Consider the following 19,562-nt stretch of genomic DNA (forward strand, 5'->3'; position numbering starts at 1 on the left):
AAATATTTGCAATGCTTAGCAATTTTTTAAACATTTAAGACTGTTTAAGATTTCTCTTGGATTCCCTTTCAAATCACCAAAGCAGTTAGCAGTTGTCCGTGTATTTTGAGCGATCTGGCAGCTCTGTTAAAAAGAGAACAGGAGGGAGCTTTCACACAGAGAGAGAGAGAGAGAGTTAAAACACGAAGGAGAGTATAGAATATATAAATACAACAGAGAGCTGAGGGCAAAGCTTGGGGTTGAAGCTGGAGTTGGAATAATGGTGAGCGGGGGGACGTTCGCTACTTGCAGCTTCGAGTGCAACCCACGCGGCAGAGAGATGGTGAGCTGGTGTAGCGGGTCGAGGGGTTGAGGTGAGAGGTCTTGCACCCGACAATTGCAGCAGGGAACAGCGATGGGGCAGGGCCGTTTGCTGGCGACGGATTGGTTGCCAGGCTTAGCGGTGTGACTGTGGGTGCCACAATGTCCCTCCATCCCATGCACCCAGACCAGACGCCAGCCACAGAGATTCAGCCCCTGTGTCGGCCTCGCGGCCTGCACAAGTGCAAGGATATTGTCGCCACCGCCTGCTCCTGCTCCAGCTCCAGCTCCTGTTGCTGTTGCTGGTTCCTGCTGGTGTTTCTGGCTCTGGCTCTGCTTCTCCTGCTCCTACTCATGTTCCCGGGGCCGTGCATCGTTGCAGCATCGTGGCTGTTTCTGTTGTGTCTCGTTTTTGCCACAGGGTGGTGGTGGCACGGACGCCTGGTGAGAGGATGTTGTGCCTGCCGTGTGCCACTTTGGCCATGTTCGTGGCCGTGGCCGTGGCCTCGACTCGTGCGCTCGTTTCCCTCCAGCCAAGGCAAAGCCAGCCCAAAGGACGACGACGTCGCCAGCGATAATGTGGCACAATGACATTGACATTGAACTAGGTCGAGGACGTATTCCATTTAGCCACCGTTTGGTTAATGCCTGCCTCCGTCTTCGTCTACACAACACACCACCCCACCCCCACCCCAAACCACCCACCCTGCCATGTACCCCAATTGGGCCTCTGGCTTTGTGGCTACAGGGCGAGCCTGTGCTTGTGGCATGTGTCAGGGCCCACCATTTGGTATCAGCGACTGATTAAAATAGACAATTGTGTGGCTTATCTTTTGGTGTTAGAGTTACTGGCGTTAGGTAGCGAATGCGGGGGGAGGGGGTGTACATATATTTGGGGGGTTATATTTGTGGCAAAGTGGATAAGGAATGAGGTAATCATCTAAAGGGAATTATAAATTAATTATAGGAAGTTGTAATTCAACAAAAGGAAAGACAAATGAAAGTTTAAGCAATGTAAAATGGGGGAAAAGAAGGATTAGTTTTGCCTTTTGGGGTGGGTAAAAATATAGAGCTAGGGGTAGAGAAATTCTTTGAAATATTTAGTGGAAGAAAACCGAAAACCTAAGAACATAAAAGAAATATAAGAATATAAAAGGGAACTCGTCTCTGACTTAAGTTTAAAGCAGCTAAAATATGGAAATCTAGACTATTTATTATAAATTAAAATAGAAACATTGACAGCTTCCAAATTATCTTTAGTATTTCATTTATTTATGTACTTTATCTACAGTAATCTCACAATTTAATGGTTAAGCAATTAATTACATAAATAAAGCTCAACCCGCAGCTACCTAGCGCTCCATTTGTTTGTAAAATTTGATCAATTCCGACAAGAAGTTTCAATTGAATCACATTGCGGGCGTCGCACATTTAGCCATATGTAGCCGCAGATTAATGCAATTTGTGCTGGCAAAATGAAAGGCAACGAAGATGACTGACTGACTGGCAATCAATTCAAATGCATAGACTGCAGTCGGGCCTAATGAAAACCTTTTTCTTGCCCCCATTCTCTGTCATTGTCAGTGGCACAGCCACAAAACCATCCACACAGACCACTCGTTCAGACAGTTTCAAACTGCTGTCTGCTGTCTGCTGTCTGCCGGATCGAGAGGATTTTGCTGGACTGTACTGTGGCGTCTATTATGGATGTGTCTGCGCTTTGTCTAAGTTCTTGTTTTTGTGGCACGACTGGGGGTGACCAGTTTTATTTATTTTAATTTTAATTTAAATGAAATTTATTTTATGCACACCCAAACACACGCACACACATGTGGATGGGATGTTTTTTTGAGCTGTTAGTCAGAGCTGCTAAGGGTTGTATTTTGTATATGCATGGATTATGCCACACGCACACACATGCCACACACACACAGATATATAGAAAATGCAACTAAAATGTTTCACATGCATTTTGTTTTTGCTGTGTCTGGACAGGCCCCCGCCCCAGCAGACATCATCCCTCTATCATCATTCCATCAGTGCAGGCCCAGTCCCAGTCCCAGCCCCAAACCAATGCATTGCACCGCACTGTGGCAGACTGTGGGGCGACTGCTGCTGCAGTTGTTGCAACAACATTTTGTTGTAGTTGTTGTCGCCTGCAGTCTGGGAAAATTTTTGCCATTTGATTGCATTTTGTTGGGCGGCCTTTTTGTGTAGAGTTTGTTGCACTTCAGCCTGGAGTTAGGTGTTGTTGCACAAGCACACAGATGCAGTGTTGCACACACAGGGTAGAGAGAGCGAGAGAGAGAGAGAGACTCGAGTGTGCAGGCGGTGAAAAACCCCATGGATGTTCGATAGGCCTTAGGATACTACAAAACTTCTACATACGCATTTTGCCTAGACACGTACATAGATACATACATAAATACATATTTACATATGTACTTACATTTCTGCAGGTTTGTGTGTGTGTGGCTTTATGTAAGGAGCTTTTTTTAATATGTATAAATTTTGTACATGATATGTACATATTTTATTCAGCTTATGTGTGCACATACAAATGGCAGGCCTTTTTTAGTTTGATTTGCCCTGCCCGCCCGCCTGTCGGTGTGCTAAAAATAATAACAAAATGGCAGCCGTTTGCGTGTACAGTTGCGTGCAAAACGTTTGCATTTTGTGTAGTTTCGTGTAGCATACTTTGCTGCTGCACAAGTAACACACTTTCACAGGACTCGCACTCCTGCAGCACTCCAACCCAAAACTCAGAAGTAAAGTTCATTCCAACCAGCCAGCCACCGGCACAGGCACAGGCACAGCCACATCCATCTATGCATCTATCCATCCATCTATGCAGCCAGGCAACACCGAAATTTGTGGGTGCTTTTTTCGCGTGACACAGACACACACAGAGAGAACCCCCCCCCAACCCCCATACATGTCCTCCTCAGAAGCCTGCCCTCTCCGGACACTCGTCCGGTCTGTGGCGACTGTGCCGAGTGGTTTGTTTAGAATTTTAGATTTTAGCGCGTTTTAGAAATTTTATGAATGAATTTCGGCGCTCGGCAGAGCACTCCTCTGCCTGCCAGCAGCCAGGAGGATTCCATCTGGTAGATGGAAGCACAGGAGTGCCGCCCACTCCACTGCGTTTCACTTTTAGTTTTTGGTTAGTTTGCAGTTTTTCGGTACCCCATACAAATGTTTATTGGCAAGGGGAAGGTGTGGGCCCGTTGCCGTGCCTCGGTGTGACCTTGCCACTGCCACAGAGCTACAGCTAGTGCTGGTGCTGGTGCTGGTGCTGTGGGTTCGTCGTTGTTGTTTAGATTTAGTTACTATCGGGTTGCACTTCAGTTGGTCCATTTTTGTAGTTGGCACAAATCCGCATTGTATGTGTGTACACCCATCGTGTACATGTGCAAGGATGCCCTCAGAGCAAAGGACCAGAGACGGTTTCTAGTTTTCGTTTCGTTGCGTTTCGTGTTCTGTTTTTTCTTTACACACGAATATCGATTTCTGCTGGCAATTGAAGTGCATTTTGTCGCTCTAAAACATTTAAAGGTGGCAAAGGAGAAGTGCAATTTGGCATTGAGAGTGCGGAAAAGAATGTTTTGGAGGGAATTAAAAGAATGTAAGAGAACATTAAGTTGGGCTGAGATTTAGAGCAAAACTATTGGAATTTAATGAATTAACAAACGCGAAAAAAATAACCCAAGACTTTGCTGGTTTTTAGGGTTTTTTAACAGAGAATTATTCAATGATTTTAAGCGGTTTATTCTTCAATATTTTAGCTCATTATTTGCACTATAAAGGGAAGTTCGAGCAAGTAATATTCAGAAGCTATTGAAATCAAATTTTTTCCTCTTATAACCTCCCATGGAACGCTCCAAACAAAAATAAATACTCGCTCAATAAATATTCAAAATACACTAGAATAAATTGCAGAACTATTTCTGCATATTTAAAGGTACTAAAATGAGCTGAAAATAATTTATTTTACATATTTAATGTTTCTAGAAAAGCCAGAATAAACATTTGGTGTGTGTTTTCCCTTTGAGGGCACCGCTTGATCTTAATTATTATGCAAATTTCTAAGGCCATCAAATCTGCATTTTATAGTCAGTTTTCCTTGTCAAATTTTCGCCAAAACTTTGAGCAAGCATAATTGAATTTTCAAATTTAATAGGCAGGCAAAATAATTGCACATAAAAAGCGAGTTTCTGCACAACATCCACAAATAGATAGATAGCCAAATGCTGCAATGCTCAAATAAGTTTTACATAGAGAATAGGCTGTACATAAAAAATATATGTACATAAAAAATACATATGTATGTATGCATGTATAAAAGCGCTTTTATATACTTTAATGATTTACGTTAGTTTTGATGCAGGGAAAAATGGCTTGTAAAAGTCCTATTGAAAAAAACTGTTGCATACCTGCCGGCGCGCGCTCAAATTAACTAACGGCACAAAGCAGATCTAGAGAGAGCGAATGAGAGAGAGAGAGAGAGAGAGAGCAATAGAGAGCAAGCGCCGGCTACAAAGAGCACAAGAGAGTCCAGCCGAGTGTGTGGAGCCGAACCGTAAGCCGAAGGGAGCCCTAAGCCAGCGAGAGGACAAACACAAAAGCGAAAGCGAGGAGTTCGACGCCATAGTGCGTGCATCCCTCTATTCTGTGTGGGTGCCTGTGTGTGTGTGTGGGGGGTGTAGACTACATTGTCTGTGTGTGTGTGTGTGTGTGTGTGTAGGGGGATGCCGCTTTGTCGGCAATTTAAAGAGTAAATAATTGTCTGCCGCCGGCAAACGTTTGTCCAAACTGTTAGCAGACATCGGGCTCTGTATCGGCATCGGTATCGGTATCGTATTGGGCTTCGGCCCCATCCCTACCATCCACAGTCATCAGAAAACTCTGCACAGTTTTAGGCGCCAGGGCCATCAACAGAGGCTGTGGCTGGAGACCGGCTCCCGCTCTGGACGACACAGACGAACGCACTTTCAATCAGTTTAGGTTTCAGCGTCAGCGGCGACACTACGTCATCGAGTCGAACAATTTCGCATCCGTCCGTCGCCCCCCAAAACCAAATCGTGTGCGGCTTCCACACTGCACTTGTGTGTCTGTGTTCACTTTATGTGTGGTCCTGTCTGCCCGCCTTCAGATTGCGTCGCGTTTTTACTTTCACGCGGAAAAATACGCTCTCGCCGGTGGCAGGAGCAGAAATAACACAAAAACAAGCGTGTCCAAACGTGCTGAAACGAGCTGAAACGTGTCTTCGGAGTTTTTAGCCCCGCCATGGAGGCCTGACATGTGCACGGAGTGGTGTGGTGCAGAGCAATAGAGTCCTGTGAGTATGTTTTGTGAGCTCTTTAAGGCGCTGGCAAATGAATTGAGGCATAGAACGAGGCAGCAGTCAAATCAAAGTGCAAAGTTTGAGGCCCCAAAAGCAATCGGCACTCAATAAAATAGAGCTAGAGATTACCTTTGAATTGTTTACGGGAAATAGATTCATTGAATTTCAAACACTTTTGTCACTCGGTTTGTCTGGTGAGGGAAAATTGTTTGACTTTGGTGAGAGCTCAAATTTGTGGGCCGCTCAACGAGTATTCCAAAGTAAGGAAGTCGCTGAATAGTCTCTGGTATCTGACCTTATCCCTCTGGCAAAAATATTAGTAAATGTAAAACTTTACATATTAATCGTTGCATAAAAACAAATCTTTCTTGTCCCTGAGCCTTCCTTAAGTGCATGCAGAAATTTCTCCCTTTATCTGTGAGCCAAATACTGATATACCCAAAAGCATTTAGTTTAAGTCTTTCATGGGATTTTTCATTTTGGTTCTTAAAATGGTTTAATAAACTGAACAGAATTAAAATATCTGAAGTTAAATTTTAAGTTTTCTATCATTTTTTAAGGGTCTTGAACTGTGGTTTAATTTTTGAATTGGTATTTATGGTTGTTTTAGACTTTAGTTCCTTAGTGACATTCATTTCCCACAACAAAAGAAACTTATCTTTAAAATTATCCCCAATTAAATAGAACAAATACAATTATTTGTCACTTAAACCTTAATCAAACCTCTTTGGACCATGACCATGACCCAACGTTACTGCAAAAACTCGTAAACTTGTCTCACATTTTAAATGAGAATGGCAGGCCCTTGTCCAAATGAAGCGCGTAAACAGTCGGGCAATAAATCAGCCTTTAATGTACTTGCATCGAAATGTGGATTTAGCACCGCCGACAACGTCATCGACATCCTGTGACCGCGTTTCCGAATTTATCCCGAAACTTGTGTACGTGCGTGCGTCGGCCCCGAAAATCGCTGCACAGACGGGTCATGGCCACGGCCACGGCCACCCACGGCCACGAATATGGCATTTTGGCGATGGATGCCTCGCCTCCGATTGCCTCCGACTCTGCTCTGCCGTGCGTCGCAGTTTCACTTTCACGGCGCACACACAGTCTGCGGCTCTCCCGGGTAGGAGCCAAGCGGCGGGCGCGACTTGCACTCAGCCTCATAGTTCGTCTTTGCCAAAGCGCCCCCCCAAAAAGGGGTAGTCCAGGCTCGGCGCTACACGGCCCACTCGACCTGCCAATGACAATGACGTCGTTGCTGCACAGTGGAACGCGTTTCGAAAAGTGGAAAAGTGCATTAAAATTAAACTTAAATCTTTAAAAATTAAGGTTAAATGGAGACCAGTTCCTGGCTAGAAAAAGTCACTGTAGCCACAGAGATTTTGCACCTAAAAATGCAATTTTCGACCATGGTGCACGCCGCTGACACTGCCACTTGTAACACATTCGAATGCGGCCGGGGCCAGTGAGATTGTTGGCGGGTTGACCAGCAGAATGCGGCGCGGGTGACTTGCTGCTGCATGTTCGTTTCGACCACGACCACGACGACGACGACGACGATGATGCAATGGCTGAATGCCGGCAAGGTGGCACCCACCCACCCCCACATGCGCAAGGGATGAGGAGAGTCGGGAGAGCTGCAGTGCACTGCCGCCGTCGCCTCTCCCGACCAAGTGTCGGTGTAGGTGTGTGTGTGTGCTCGCTGTTTGCTCGGCCAGAGTGCAGTTACCTCTGCTTGGCCAGCCTCTGGATGGGTGTGTGGGTGGCGGGTGGCCTGCCTCCTGCAGTGGGTAGGCCTTTGGCCGGTAGTATCGTCATCGCTGCGTCATCCTCCCCATTGCAGTCAACCCATGCAACGCCGTGCCCGTATCCGTGCCCGTGCCGGAATTCGTGTGCGTGGCCTGGTTTCGTTGATTGGCCTTGGGTGCGGCTTTCAGTGTCAGTGTCAGGGGTGCAGCATCTTTGTTTTGGTTGCAGCTGTGCTTACTCCTCCCCTGCTCCAGCACCGACCCCAGGCCGCAGATGTTCTGCTCGAGTACTCCGGCAAATGCAAATCTGAGGGGCAGACACACACACAGAGACTCCCCCACTTACACGAGTACGAGTCCTGTGAATGGAGGGCACACACATTGCATGGACTAATGGGGAAATGGTGGAGTCATGCTTTCGGCGCCACATGTGTGGAGTGATGGAAGTATTTGTGTGTTAAGTCTTTAAATTTTTCAAGATTTTATCTTAACTTTTTCAATATCAAAAGCCTAAGCTCGAGTTAAAAGTGAAAATTCTCACGAAAATGGGTTTGCAGCAAGGCCGAGTGGAGGGTATCGCTAGCCGGGTGATGATGGGTCTTATGCTTGGGTAAACAAACACCGCGCACCCGCCGATAGCCCCGACGGCAAACGCATTTCGGATCGTAGCAGTACTGTGCCGCCGGACAGAAGCTGCCTGCTGTGCACTGGACAAGCGTGCAGCTGACGACTTCGTCGCGTCCACAGGAGACACCCACGACATCGTATTGGTCATCTGGGAAAAGTAAGAGAATGGATAAAGCATTCACTGTATCCGAACTTGGCACACAGTAGTTACCCCTCTGAGCAGCAACCACGCTGCAGAGGCTTGAAGCCAGAAATAGACAAAGAAAGCGCATGGTGGCACTGAGGGGAACGCGTTGGTTGGCACAATTTAACGGTACCGTAACTGATATTTTCGATGACTGCTATTGTGTCCATAAACAGCCATGAATCAATGCATGGGAAAAGTAACTGTGAGCATATTCAGAAGATTATCGAAGAATATGTAAAACCACTTTCCAAACGCCACTTGTTATTTTGCTGTACATTATAAACCTCTTCTTTTTACTCTGATCGTGCATGTCCATGCATATCCATTTTTGCATGCACGTCGACGCAGGTAGAACAAATCGCAAATAAAACGGTTATTAGCAAGATGTGCCAATGTAAGGTGAGGCACTCGCAGAAAGCTTTCTCACAATACGTTTGTGTTTGTGTGCGCTGTCGTCGCGAACACGTGCCTGGCGTACAACCAAAAGAGAGTGAGAGACAGTTACCTTACCTTGCATGTGCAAAGCTTGGATTCCTACTATGAAAGAGCGCGCTAGTTTTTTTCTTTTTTCTCTCTGGCGCTATTCTCGCTGTCTCTTCTCATTTCTGTCACTCACCCACCCACCATCCCCCACTCCTCACTCTTTCTCTTTCACACACAGACTCGTCAACAGAGTTAGACAAACTAACACAATCATATGGCAAGTGCCGAAGGTTCTGTCTCGTGCTGTGCACGAGGAGCGGATTTGTGGGCTTGCCCTGGGGGCGGCCGGGCAGTATAACTTGAAGCGTACAAGCGGCATGGCATGGCATGGCTGGGCATGTCGTCGGGTCGGGTCGGGTCATCAGTAGTGAACTTGCGCCACACGCCGATAGGTGGCCAGTCGTGGATGCGGCAGCCAGAGACGGAGTGGGTGTCCATGTCCGTGCATGGTGCATGTGCTGTGCATGTGTGCGCCACATAAACGAGGTACGTGTATAGTAGTGGCAGCCAGCCGGCTCCTCCAATACATATTTTTTTTGCCGCGCCTCCCCACCACACTGCCGTAGCCACACTGAATCATGGATTCCCTTGAGGGGCGTGTGTTTTTGTGGGCGAACGGGGTGACGCTGCGAAAACAAAAAACACCGCACTGCCATAACGGAACACTGCAATTGGCTGCAGTTTCGCTGTGTGCCGTAGCAGCCAGACAGCCGATCGGCTGCGGTCGACGTTTGCATCGACTGCGGCTGCAGCTGCGGCTCTTCCTTTGTCCGCGTGTCGGTGGACGGACGGACCTCTTCTTTATTGTGTCACGGGTTCGTTCGCGTGCGTTCTCCATCTCGGAGATGGAAAACGGGAAAAATGCCGCGTTACCAAGTGAAAGTCCTCTGTGGGGCACAAATAACTTACCGGAAAATTATTTAAATATGACTCCGGCGGCGTGCTCCGGCACGGAGCGGTGTCGGTATGTGTGTGTGCGTGCGTGTGTGTGTACCGTTATTCAATTAAACACGGCACTAATTTGCGTACTTGGAGAAAATCGATACGGGGGAGCCCTTTCATTGACGGCTGCCTGACTCACACATTCGACTTCAAAGATTCCTCTACAGACGGATGCTAAGGGGGGTTCGCGGTATCCTCTAATCTGTGTCGATTCGCGAATTCGTTAAACATTAACAAACACGGATCAGCCCTAACCTAATCTTCATGTAGCGACACACTAACTCGTCGTGGCTGTGGCTGTGCCTCCGCCTAAACCCTCTGCCCTCTGACCCGCTGCCTCCGCCAACTATCAATATTCCTCTTTCCATCCACTCCTTCCCCTTGTCCATTGTTGTGGCCCTCTCATTTTTCTCTTTCCGATGTAGCGCGCAGGATTGGCGCTCTTTTTTTATCGTCGCGACGCTTCTCACGGTCTTGGTCCTGCCGCCTGGTTAGACGTCTCTGTGTGTGTGTGTGGCAGTGGGGGTATGCGAACAACGCTGCACTATGGGGCATTTGACCACTTTTCCTGGCCGAAACTCATTTGTCAAAAGTCAAAAAAGTAATATTTTTTTAACGGATATTCATAGGGATAACATCAGTCCGTAATGTTACATACCCAGAAAATTAACATTGCGCACCACTGTTAAGATAACAGCTGTTAAAGTCAGCTGTTTGCTACGAACAATATAAAGTTATCGGAAAACTGATTTTTTATGAAGTTTAAAGTGCAAAAATTGCTAAATTTACCAATTTAAGTAAATTTTTTACAACATTCTTGATTCAGACAGGTATTAAAAAGTTGTTTGTGAGTTTGAAATTAAAAAATTAACCTCATAATATGTTTAATGACTAGTTTTTTAACAAGTCCATATTTATGACGAAAATTTGTCTTTGAATAGACTTACAAAGTGTTCGGTTCCCGCCGGAAGCAATAAACTGCATAGATATTGTAGAGTTTTCAATTCTTAATCCAATTTATGTTACTTTTTCTTGCGCTTTTATGCGTCTTCGGAGATATTTAAGTTTTCGTTATATAACCTAAAGTTTGGAAATTCGGAGTTGTTTGCAATGTTAAACTCAGTGAAGAAGAAAGTTGTGGAAGAAGATGTCGATTTGCATTGCATTTAAGTGGTAATACCTGTCACTAGCTTTGAGACCGATAAGGGATATTTGTAGACCCTTTGAAGAACTTTTTTTCACGGTTTGTCGATTAAATTGAACAATTCCACGGAAAAATTGAAACAAATCGTAAAAACTGTGCAGATTGGATCAATTCGTGCTCAATCGTGCAATTATAATAACGTTGAGACATTTCCAGTATATCTGCACTGACGTGCAGTGCTATTGTGTCCAACATTCAACAAATTAAAGAAAAGAAGCTGCTTGCCGTATAAAAGGAAGTCAATGTAAAAAATCCGATTATCTTCTACTTTAAAATTTTTTAAAAATCCGGCACAACTTTTTTTTTAGTTTAATATGGCATTGCTTTACATATTCCCATCATTATTTGTTTAATTCAATTTAAAAATAAAATAAAAATTCGATTTTACCCTGAAGAAAAGGCGGTGCCACGCCCATTTTTTCAACATACCTTCCTTTCACTATTATAAACTCATATCAAAAAACTAAATCAAAAAATAATGTTTCGTTTGGAAGTTATTAATTAATGCCACAAAAAGTGGACAAATGCCCCATAGTGCGCTGTTTTCACTTTTCATGCGAATTTTCAGCTAAGCTTAAATTGTACTCCTGCCGTTTGCCATTTCGTAGAGGTTAATGTAGAATTTGTATGGAGAATTGTTTAAGGGTGAATTCGTTCAGAGTACAAATCTTGGAATTAGATAAATAATAGTATTGATAGTGAATGCTTTAGAAAATAAATTAAAATTCATATATTATATTCTACAAATATCTCGGATGATCAATCGTTTAAACCATATCTATGCTTCTGGGTAATTTTATTCCTCAATTTAGTAAATCTTTGCATATTTTTCTAGAGAGATTCTATTTGAAACCAAGCCATGGGGCATAGGGATCCATTTATTGGCCGTGGAATATTGGTGATGATTTATAAAGTCGAAAATGATTTCTTCTCAAAATGTTGAGAGCTGCTAGAATGTTCGCTGCGGTGGTAAAAACGTATATTTCACTCCGGGGTTTTTCGGTTTAGATCAGAAACAGACATAGAGCCAGTCACATGAGCGGTTTTCGTTGCTTATAAAGTAAATCCTCTCAAGTGATTCAATGTGGTACAGAGACCTATACGATCCCTTACTATATGCAATAAATATAAACCCAAATCATACCTTAATCTCCTACCGATTTCCCACAATCTTTAATCAAAAATTTCTCTTTGCAGTTTCCCGGTTTTCCAAGACATAAACATCCAATCTCCCACGTATTCCCCCCTGAGCGATCAGCAGAGAGCTGAGCAACGAGTGCAAAATGAATTTCACACCCTTTGGAAACAACTTTCCCGGCAATATCCCCGGTCTGCCCCAGTTTACAACCAGCACGGCGCCCCTCGTCTCCTCACTAACCGCCGCCGTGGCTGATGTGACGGTGACGGCCACCAATAATCCGCAGCAACAGCAGCAGCAGGATGCCGGCGGTGGGAGCACACGCTACCAGCAGCAACAGTCCGCCACCACAGTGGGCATGACGCACTTCAGCCAGCCGACCATGTCGGCGGGGCAGAGCGGTGGCGGCGGTGCGGGCAGCAGCAAGTTCCGCAGCGGACAGGAGGAGGGTATGCAGGGTGACAAGTACAATGGGCATCTGGTGTCCACGGCGCAGCAGCAACAGCAGCAGCCGCAGTATGCCACAGTGGCGTATGCCAGTGCGACGGCAACGAGTGGGTCCGCCGATGCGCTGCAGGCAGGCACCTCCAGCCAGGCACAGCAGCAGCAGCAGCAGCAACAACAGCAGATGCAGCAGCAACAGGTTGCGGCGCCGCAGGAACTCACCCAGGATCTGTGCAATGCCATTCTGCAGCAGCAAGGTGAGTCTCGAAACCCAATCTTTGTGTCCATTCTAATCCTTTTCATCTCCCATTTTAGTGCTCCAAAACACCTCCTGGCAAACGCTTACGCCCGGCACCACCGTCGCCGATTACCTCTCACATCTTCCGGCCAACACGCTGCCCCTGTCGCTGCATCACTTCCTCAAGTACTCCGCGGAGACGATCAAGAAGGAGAACCAGCAGAATGTGGTGAGTGGACATGAGCTTAGGCATAATCCATCCATCCCTAATCCGTTGGCCCTTCTGTAGGTGCTGCAGGTGCAAACGGGACCAGCCATAGGCATCAACACCATTGGCACCACAACCATTAGCATACCTCAGCAGGATCAGTTGACGCTGCAGCAGCAGCAGGCGACGTTGCAGGTGCAGGCACAGGCACAGGCGCAAACGCAGGCGGCAGTGGCTTCCACTTCGACGGCGACAGGCGTCGTCGCCCCAGCAGCAGCGGCACCAAGAAAAAGAAACGCAAAAAGCGAAACAAGGACCGCAAGCCGAAGCTGCGTCCGGGCGAGATACGACTTGGCACAGCGCTGGACGGCAGCCCGCTGTACATGTGCCCCGAGTGTCATGTGGCCTATCCGGAGCCGGAGCTGCTCGAGGTGCATCTGGTGGGGCACAACCTGGAGAAGCGTTACGTGTGCGATGTGTGCCAGGCGTCGCTGAAGCGCAAGGATCACCTGACGCGCCACAAGCAATCGCACAATCCGGAGCGGCCCTACATCTGCACCGTCTGCCTGAAAGCCTTCAAGCGCAAGGAGCAGCTGAGTCTGCACTTTGTCATCCACTCGGGCGAGAAGCGGCACCAGTGCCAGGAGTGCGGCAAGGGCTTCTATCGCAAGGATCACCTGCGCAAGCACACACGCAGCCACATAGCGCGCCGTGTCAAGGCCGAGCTGAACAGCCATGTGCGGCGCGAGAATGGCACCAGCATGCTCCAGCCAGTGGTGACGGAGGCAACCACTGCCGCGCTGCAGCACGCCAATCAGCTGGCCAGCCAGCAGCAGCAGTTGCAACAGCAGCAGCAACAGCAGCAACAACAGCAACAGCAGCAGCAGCAACACCACATCGTGATCACCCAGCAGCAGCAGCAGCAACAACAGCAGCAGCAGCAGGCCCCTCAGGTGCAGCAGCAACAGCAGCAAATGCTAAATTAGCCAAATGATTTTTGTAAAGTCAGTTAAGCAAAATTCAATTCCGCCACACAGGCAGCCGCCAGAAGACACAAACGTTTGCTGGTGGCTGACCCAAAAACGCAACTCTCTCGGTCCACACAATTTAATTGACTCCGCAAATCGGATAGAACTCACTGGAGAATATCGTTGACGATATCAGCAGGTTCGCTAGCAAATATCTCGGGAGCTACCTCATGGATAGCTCCCAATGTTGTACAATTTTAAAGGTAAGCCACACACAACCCACACACCCGACGACAGTTGGGACCGTCTACGAATCTACGCCACTAAAATTTGTTTCAGAATTGTTTGCTTGCCCAAAACCAAAGAGAATCAAAAGGAATTCGTACGAAATTCAGTTAGGAACTCGCTTCAATGATCTCTCATAAAGGTTTACCCATTCCAAATCCCTGTCTCTATGCCCACAATTAGTTCTTTAGCTTAAAGAAGTTTCACTCCAAAATTGTACACCTTTTGCCATTCCAAATCGAAATTTATAGGCAGAGTTATAGGAGGAATCTCTAGCTATCATCTAGCGGTGTTGTCGGTCCCAGACGTTTGTCTGCTCCCCAAAGAAAAAACAGCAAACATTCCATAGAACATACTTTAAGCGAAACTGTGCAAAGGAATAATAGTTTTGTAAGCGAAGTATTTTAGTGAAATGTATTTTTGTACAAATAGAAACTTGCATCGTAACCACACAACACACACGAAATGTCAAATGCGCATACGTTTAGGTATATTTATATATCCGCGTATATGTACATATATTTATAAATAAGATAAGCGATTGCAATTTAGATTTACACTTTGCATCTAGGGTACGGAATCAGATATTGTGAATTGTATGTTTAACTTTTGCTACACCGAACAAAGGAAACCACACAAAATGTGTAAAAATGCAGTAAACAATATAATTTGATCATAAACTTAATGCAATTTGTTCATTCTATTCCATATCTGGTTTTTGTTATAATTTGGTGAGATTTTTAATTGAGTTAACTGAACTTGAAAGGCTGATTTTAAATCATTAGATTTCATTCCTTAATTGGGAGAGGTATATTATGGGTAAATGCTAATAAGAAAGACTGTTTTGAGTACATTGTGGAAAGGGTTTAGATAATATTTATACACCAGAGCGGGTGTTGAGGATAACAGAGTTGATCAACGATTCAGCGATGGTTCTTCTCGACTTTAATGGTTGGACATGGAGGGTCTGTCTATGTTCCAAATATTCATTCGATTTATACTAGAGATATCGCCTCTCCCTAGGAGTAAAGTGATTCCAAAGTAATTTCCCTAAAAGGTTTCTCCCCTCGATACCTCAAAAAGTTTTTAAACTTCCTTTTTGTATGGTTATTAACTTTATTTTAGAGTACTCATCATTTATGATTATTATGCACCATTTATTATTATTATTATTTATATTATTATAATCAATTAAGTAAATTTAAACACTAGCATTAATGTGTATTCTGTATGTCTGTTTTTTGTTGGTTTTTTTCGTATGTTTTCCATGCTTTAAGGTTTATGTTCGATACACGAAACTAAACTTAGCTTTAAAATGTATGATAGATTTATGTATGAACTACAAGTTAGGCATTAATTATATGTGGGAAAGGAGGGGGGGCAGGATTGAGACGCACACTCGTTCGTGTTAGAAAATGGGATAGGGACAGGCTTGGGGCTATTACTCGAAGCTTAATTTGTGCATCTGTACAGATTCAACTGCAGATTCGGTGATGAATGATTACCAAACATATGTCTAATATATACATACATATATTAGTATAGTGTATGTGTTGCCCCCGCTATCCTCAACGTTAAATTTATGTGTCGATCGATCGTCGAATCAGAATTGTAGATATTTTTTACTGCGTGTTTTGGTTTTTTGGTAGGTTTTTTCTTGTGTTTCGTTTTCGTTGCGAAAAGAACTCTTAAATCACTGTACAAAGAAGGAACGTCGCTCCATCTATCCGCTCCATCTATGGCCCGCAGAGATACTTTCGCTTCTGGTCCTCCATGTAGTCACTTGTCGACATTTGTATGGCCCGCTGTAGCATTTCGCTCTCGTTGCGCCCTGCCGCAGCAAGAAGGATTTGATTATGACTCAACAGAACTCTCTCTTCGGAACTCACCATCATTGGCAAGCGAAGCCTCGAGTAGTTCCTGATAGATGTTCGACGTTGGAGCATCACCGCGCTTCTGCGGCGAGTGTGACGACTGCTTCGATGTGCACGGCTGCTGTTCAGCATCTGGGGTGATGGCACGTGCTGCAGATGGAACAGCATCCCGCTTGGGGCTTTTGCGTAGCGGAGCCTCAATAGTTTCGGCACTGCAGATGGATAAATATTACACACAAAAACGACTAGAAATATCATCTTTTACACACCTTTTGCCAGACAACGTTCCCTCGCGAGTTTCGTGGCGGCGCTTCTTGCGCAACGTTGTGCGGCGCTGTGACTTGGAGGCTTTGCTCGAGCGCTGTGCGGCTGCAGTGCTGGGCGAGGCATTGCCGCCGCATTGCCCCACCGAGCTGGTGCTGCTCATGTCTGTGGCATCGCTCTCGTAGCCGCCCAAATCGCCGACATCTGGCGGCAGCTTGTGTCCGAACTGTGTAAGCGTTTTGGGTGACATCGAAAACATTGTGGATGTGCCAGCAGCACCGCTGACGCTGGCCAATGTTGCAGCCGCAATGCCACCGCTGCCGCTGCTGCCGCCGCACGAGTACTTGGAGGGCGAGGCGTCCGAGTCGGTGAGTGCCTCAGCCGAGGTAACTGTCGAGGATGTGGCCGAGCCGCCGGCTGTGTTGCTGCTGCGCGAGCGTTGCATATTGTCGCGACACCACTGTAGGTAGGACTCGCGTGCAATTTGCTCCTCAATGGCCTCATTGGTGGCCTCCCAGTCTGTGGTCTTTAGCTTGTCCTCAAACATTGTCTGCAGGTGAAAAGTTGGCACCTAACATCGGTTGATTGGCTGTCATTAGGACGACTCACCTGCTCGATCTCCAGCTGCTCACTGAGACGCAAAGCCTCTTTGGTTTGCACCTGGGGCTTGTAGCCAGCCAAGCCCAGGCCCACGCCAACGCTGGCGTTGTAGGGATCCAAAATGGCATTGTAGTGAGAGCCACGCTGATACGATAAGCGAAGCGGAGGATAACCAGCCTGCGATTGCTCCGAATTGAAGATATTTATTGGTGCTGAAATGTGAGAAATATTTTAGAAAAAGGCAGCACCCCGCTGTGGCTGTTGACCAACTTACTAGCCTGATAGCAGTAGACCTCGACTGTGCGACTATAGATCTCGGATATGGCCTGGATCTCAATGTGATTGCCGTGAGCATCGCGTGCGCGCTTGCGCTGGATGTAGCTGCTGATGTCCTCGGTGACAAATTGCCCAAAGTACTCACGATTCTCGTGCTGCAATGGGAAAAAGATAACAATTAGACAACAGCTAAAAGAGCAGCGTGCTGCCATCATTACAATGTAGTCCATGGTGTGCTGCCGTATGACATCGTGCATGCCCTCATCGCCGTAGATCTGCAGCGAGATGGAACGAAAGAGGCAGGCACCGTCCTCCTCGACGGGCCTCAGTTCGTAGCCGTTCTCTTCCATGCACTTGGCAAACTCCACATCGCGCCGCTGCCACTCCTCCACTGGTATCTTGCGCTCCTTTGGCTGCAGATGCTCGTCGCCGCTGTTGTAGCCCGAAAATGTATCCTCCGCAATCTTGGTTAGATTAGCAGCCACAGTGGTTGGCGGTATTTGTCCCAGCGTTGTTGGCACATTGGCACAGCCCAGGCCAAGATGTTCGGGCGATGTGCGACCCACTGACGATGGACTGCTGCTGCCAGACGCTGTAGGCAGGGGTGGACTGCTGCACTTGCTGCCAGTCACGCCAGGCACGCTGCCGGGCACCACGGCCGGATGGATGAGTTTCTCGCGCTCCAGGCGGTCGCGCTTGTGATGATGCGCATGACTGTCGTGATGGTCGCGACGCTTCGAGCGTGTGCTGCTTTAAAAACAAAAGAAAATGGATAGAAATTAATGAAGCTATCACCCGGCAAGTCCATTTAGAGCCCAGCTTTTGCCTTAGCCCAAAAGGAGTACAAATTTCCCTTGGTGCATGCTGCTGGCACTCCTGTATAACGCCCTATAAATCACATGGAAGGCAGGGGTTGCACCCTACATGCAAGTGCCACCCAGCCAAAGGAATGTGGGCCGAAAATCCATCGTCTACTCACCTCTTGTGTGGGCTGCAGCGGTGAGTGCGTGCCAACTCGTCGTAGACCTCGCCGCGTCGCTGAGGACTCTGCAAAATACACAGAAAATTTACTTAAATTGGAGCAGAGTTGGGGTGGTTGGGCCGTGCTCTTACCTGCCCGTGGCCATCGATGACGACATTTCGGTGCGTTTGATTAACCACCGATTGCTCGACCACCACCTGTCCGGTTGCGTGCGCCTCCTTGTTGTCCGCATCCACGACGTTGCCAGCCACGCGTTTCGCGCTGGGTGCGCTTACTGGCTTGATCGTCATGGCTCTGTTGCAGTTTCCCCTACCCCTTGCTCTATTTTTGTCTTTTTTGGTGGTGTGGCAGAGGAAATTATGCAGCAAATGCGAGAATTGCAAGACAAGTGCACGATGCGAGGCGTCTCTAGGGCATAAATGACGCTGCGGCGTGTAGCTTGAGCCCTCGAGCAGTGCCTCTTTCGTTTATTAAGTGCGTATTGCACGGCTGCTCTTGTGTTCTTTGTCCGAAGATGTCGTCGTAGTAAAGGAAGGCCGCCAGGGCTCTCTCTCTCTCTCTCTCTCTTTGAAGCTTGTTTTTGTTTGCATATAAAAATCGCTTTCACCGGTTGCCTGTGTTTCCTTTCATGTTTCTGAGATATATTTCAAAGGCCACAAAACATAAACTGTTTAAACTATAAAATAATCAAATTTTCCAGATTTTCATATTCGCCCGTCTGTGTGTGTTCGTGCGCTCGCTTGTGTGTGTGCGTTTGTGTCTATGTACTGTGTTTGCTGTGGCTCGCCTCACCCGTTGCTTTGTCGTGTCTGGACAGCTCCTTAAACAATTGACGAAATATCTTACCGTTTACAAGAGTTTTTTTGTCTAAATTTTACAATATCTTCGAGTGTGTTCGTTTCGTTTCATGGAATTTAAGATGTTATTTATCATGTAGGCAGTGTGACCGCGGATTATCAATAAATACCATCTCACCATTAGTATACTTTCTCATTTTTAGAATATACCGTATATATACCGTGGAGAAAACGAGGATGAAAAGCACACCGACCCGCGCTCGACCTAAACAATTTAAAAAATTGAGTTTAACCGCGGAAAATAATGCTGATTGTATATGCGTCTTGTAACTCCATCATCCCGCTGTGCTAACAATACACAGATGAGTGTGTACCCTTCAGGTGAGCTCCGTTACAAATATTAAAATTGCATACTTCTATTTCGCAAATAAATACACACTGTAAATCGCATTCCGCAATTTTGATTTTCTGCTTAACATTACTAGCCAGCTAGGACCCTGGGCACTTAAAATACACTTTTACCCGATTGACTAATCAATTCTCTACCAGATAGGAGCATTGCTAGTACTCTCCTTAATTGTATTGTTTATTAAATAAGACATATCATCCTTGAGACGTTCGGTAAATGCAATAGCCCTAAAAAAGGGTAA

At 46.4% G+C, this 19,562-nt stretch overlaps 3 protein-coding genes across 6 annotated transcripts; 1 reads left to right on the forward strand and 2 right to left on the reverse strand.

Moving 5' to 3' along the window:
- Positions 1–7,916: 7,916 nt before the first annotated feature.
- Positions 7,917–8,388, reverse strand: LOC117893437. Its single transcript, XM_034800054.1, has 2 exons — positions 8,234–8,388; positions 7,917–8,170 (listed from the first exon to the last, which is right to left on the reverse strand). The coding sequence occupies exons 1-2, from the start codon at positions 8,292–8,294 to the stop codon at positions 7,917–7,919; spliced, it is 315 nt and encodes a 104-aa protein (XP_034655945.1). The 5' UTR covers positions 8,295–8,388.
- Positions 8,389–12,035: 3,647 nt separating this feature from the next.
- LOC117893242 (histone-lysine N-methyltransferase 2D) lies at positions 12,036–14,755 on the forward strand. Its single transcript, XM_034799806.1, is given in 4 exon segments — positions 12,036–12,677; positions 12,736–12,887; positions 12,948–13,133; positions 13,136–14,755. Coding segments are annotated over 4 exon segments (1,611 nt in total). The 5' UTR covers positions 12,036–12,121; the 3' UTR covers positions 13,853–14,755.
- Positions 14,756–15,366: 611 nt separating this feature from the next.
- Positions 15,367–19,073, reverse strand: LOC117893238 (OTU domain-containing protein 5-B). Of its 4 annotated transcripts, none has more exons than XM_034799795.1 (9): positions 18,962–19,073; positions 18,247–18,749; positions 18,113–18,180; positions 17,352–17,883; positions 17,132–17,288; positions 16,867–17,069; positions 16,263–16,807; positions 16,009–16,205; positions 15,367–15,959 (listed from the first exon to the last, which is right to left on the reverse strand). In XM_034799795.1, exons 2-9 carry the CDS (start codon positions 18,403–18,405, stop codon positions 15,856–15,858), a joined length of 1,965 nt encoding a protein of 654 aa, XP_034655686.1. In that variant the 5' UTR covers positions 18,406–18,749; positions 18,962–19,073; the 3' UTR covers positions 15,367–15,855. The 4 variants fall into 4 exon arrangements, with proteins under 4 accessions (XP_034655686.1, XP_034655689.1, XP_034655687.1 ...); XM_034799798.1 differs by having other exon boundaries at positions 15,367–15,950; positions 17,352–17,880; positions 18,962–19,072; XM_034799796.1 differs by having other exon boundaries at positions 17,352–17,880; positions 18,962–19,072.
- Positions 19,074–19,562: the final 489 nt, after the last annotated feature.

Source organism: Drosophila subobscura, chromosome J, assembly GCF_008121235.1.
Source record: "Drosophila subobscura isolate 14011-0131.10 chromosome J, UCBerk_Dsub_1.0, whole genome shotgun sequence".
Classification (NCBI taxonomy): Eukaryota; Metazoa; Arthropoda; class Insecta; order Diptera; family Drosophilidae; genus Drosophila; species Drosophila subobscura.

What these genes read in the sequence shown, in the direction of transcription:
- LOC117893238 (XM_034799795.1), bottom strand. Translation starts at nt 18,405, where the DNA reads ATGACGATCAAGCCAGTAAGCGCACCCAGCGCGAAACGCGTGGCTGGC. An exon ending in TCATCGATGGCCACGGGCAG is followed by an intron (nt 18,181 to 18,246) that starts GTAAGAGCACGG and finishes TGTATTTTGCAG; the next exon opens with AGTCCTCAGCGACGCGGCGA. An exon ending in GGCTTCGCTTGCCAATGATG is followed by an intron (nt 15,960 to 16,008) that starts GTGAGTTCCGAA and finishes AAATCCTTCTTG; the next exon opens with CTGCGGCAGGGCGCAACGAG.
- LOC117893437 (XM_034800054.1), bottom strand. Translation starts at nt 8,294, where the DNA reads ATGCGCTTTCTTTGTCTATTTCTGGCTTCAAGCCTCTGCAGCGTGGTT. An exon ending in CGTGGTTGCTGCTCAGAGGG is followed by an intron (nt 8,171 to 8,233) that starts GTAACTACTGTG and finishes TACTTTTCCCAG; the next exon opens with ATGACCAATACGATGTCGTG.